This window comes from Mastigoproctus giganteus, chromosome 10, assembly GCF_048544385.1.
Source record: "Mastigoproctus giganteus isolate SK-2022 chromosome 10, ASM4854438v1, whole genome shotgun sequence".
Classification (NCBI taxonomy): Eukaryota; Metazoa; Arthropoda; class Arachnida; order Uropygi; family Thelyphonidae; genus Mastigoproctus; species Mastigoproctus giganteus.
In genome coordinates this window covers 150827856-150828360 of record NC_143584.1, presented here as the reverse complement: position 1 = coordinate 150828360, position 505 = coordinate 150827856, and the positions used below count along the sequence as shown (strand labels likewise).

The 505-nt window shown below is 38.0% G+C and overlaps 1 protein-coding gene across 1 annotated transcript in view; it reads right to left on the bottom strand.

Moving 5' to 3' along the window:
* LOC150079378 (lysozyme 2-like) overlaps positions 1 to 180 on the bottom strand; it is a 15494-nt gene extending 15314 nt beyond the window's left edge. The window contains exon 1 of the mRNA XM_090383616.1: positions 93 to 180. Coding sequence (XP_090239742.1) covers positions 93 to 144 — 52 coding nt within the window. The 5' untranslated portion in view covers positions 145 to 180. The remainder of the gene's footprint in view (positions 1 to 92) is intronic.
* Between the last annotated feature and the right edge of the window lie 325 nt (positions 181 to 505).

Below are 505 nucleotides of genomic sequence, written 5' to 3'. Positions count from 1 at the left end.
AACTACCCACATCATCTGTCTTCTGTCTCCTCCAATAAATAGATTAAATCATATAAAATCAATGAATAATAAATTTTTAGAACTTCACCTACCTGCCAGCAGGGCAAAACAAACAGCCCATACAATTGACTTGACCACTTGCATATTATTGAATGGCACTATCACAGTAAAGTATGATAAACTTAGTTATGTCAGAAACAGAAACGTTTCCCCAGTTTTAACCTTGAAACTGAGTGTACGTGTAAAAATTGAGGAAATATTAATAGAGGAGGAGAATGGCGCAACCCTAAAGGCCTTTTGTACATTTCGTAGAAGAGTGCGTGTGATCATCATCATGAACTTAATCCGGCTTACATCTTTTAAGACCTGCTCCGTTGTAGCTCTTGGAGGTGGTCTTGATCTCACCTTCGTTGTAATGGTCGGCCCACACCTCTCTAGCCTGTAGGTTTGTAGTTAAATTCTAAATTTGAGATTACATTTGGGTTCGTTCTTTCTATGTACATCT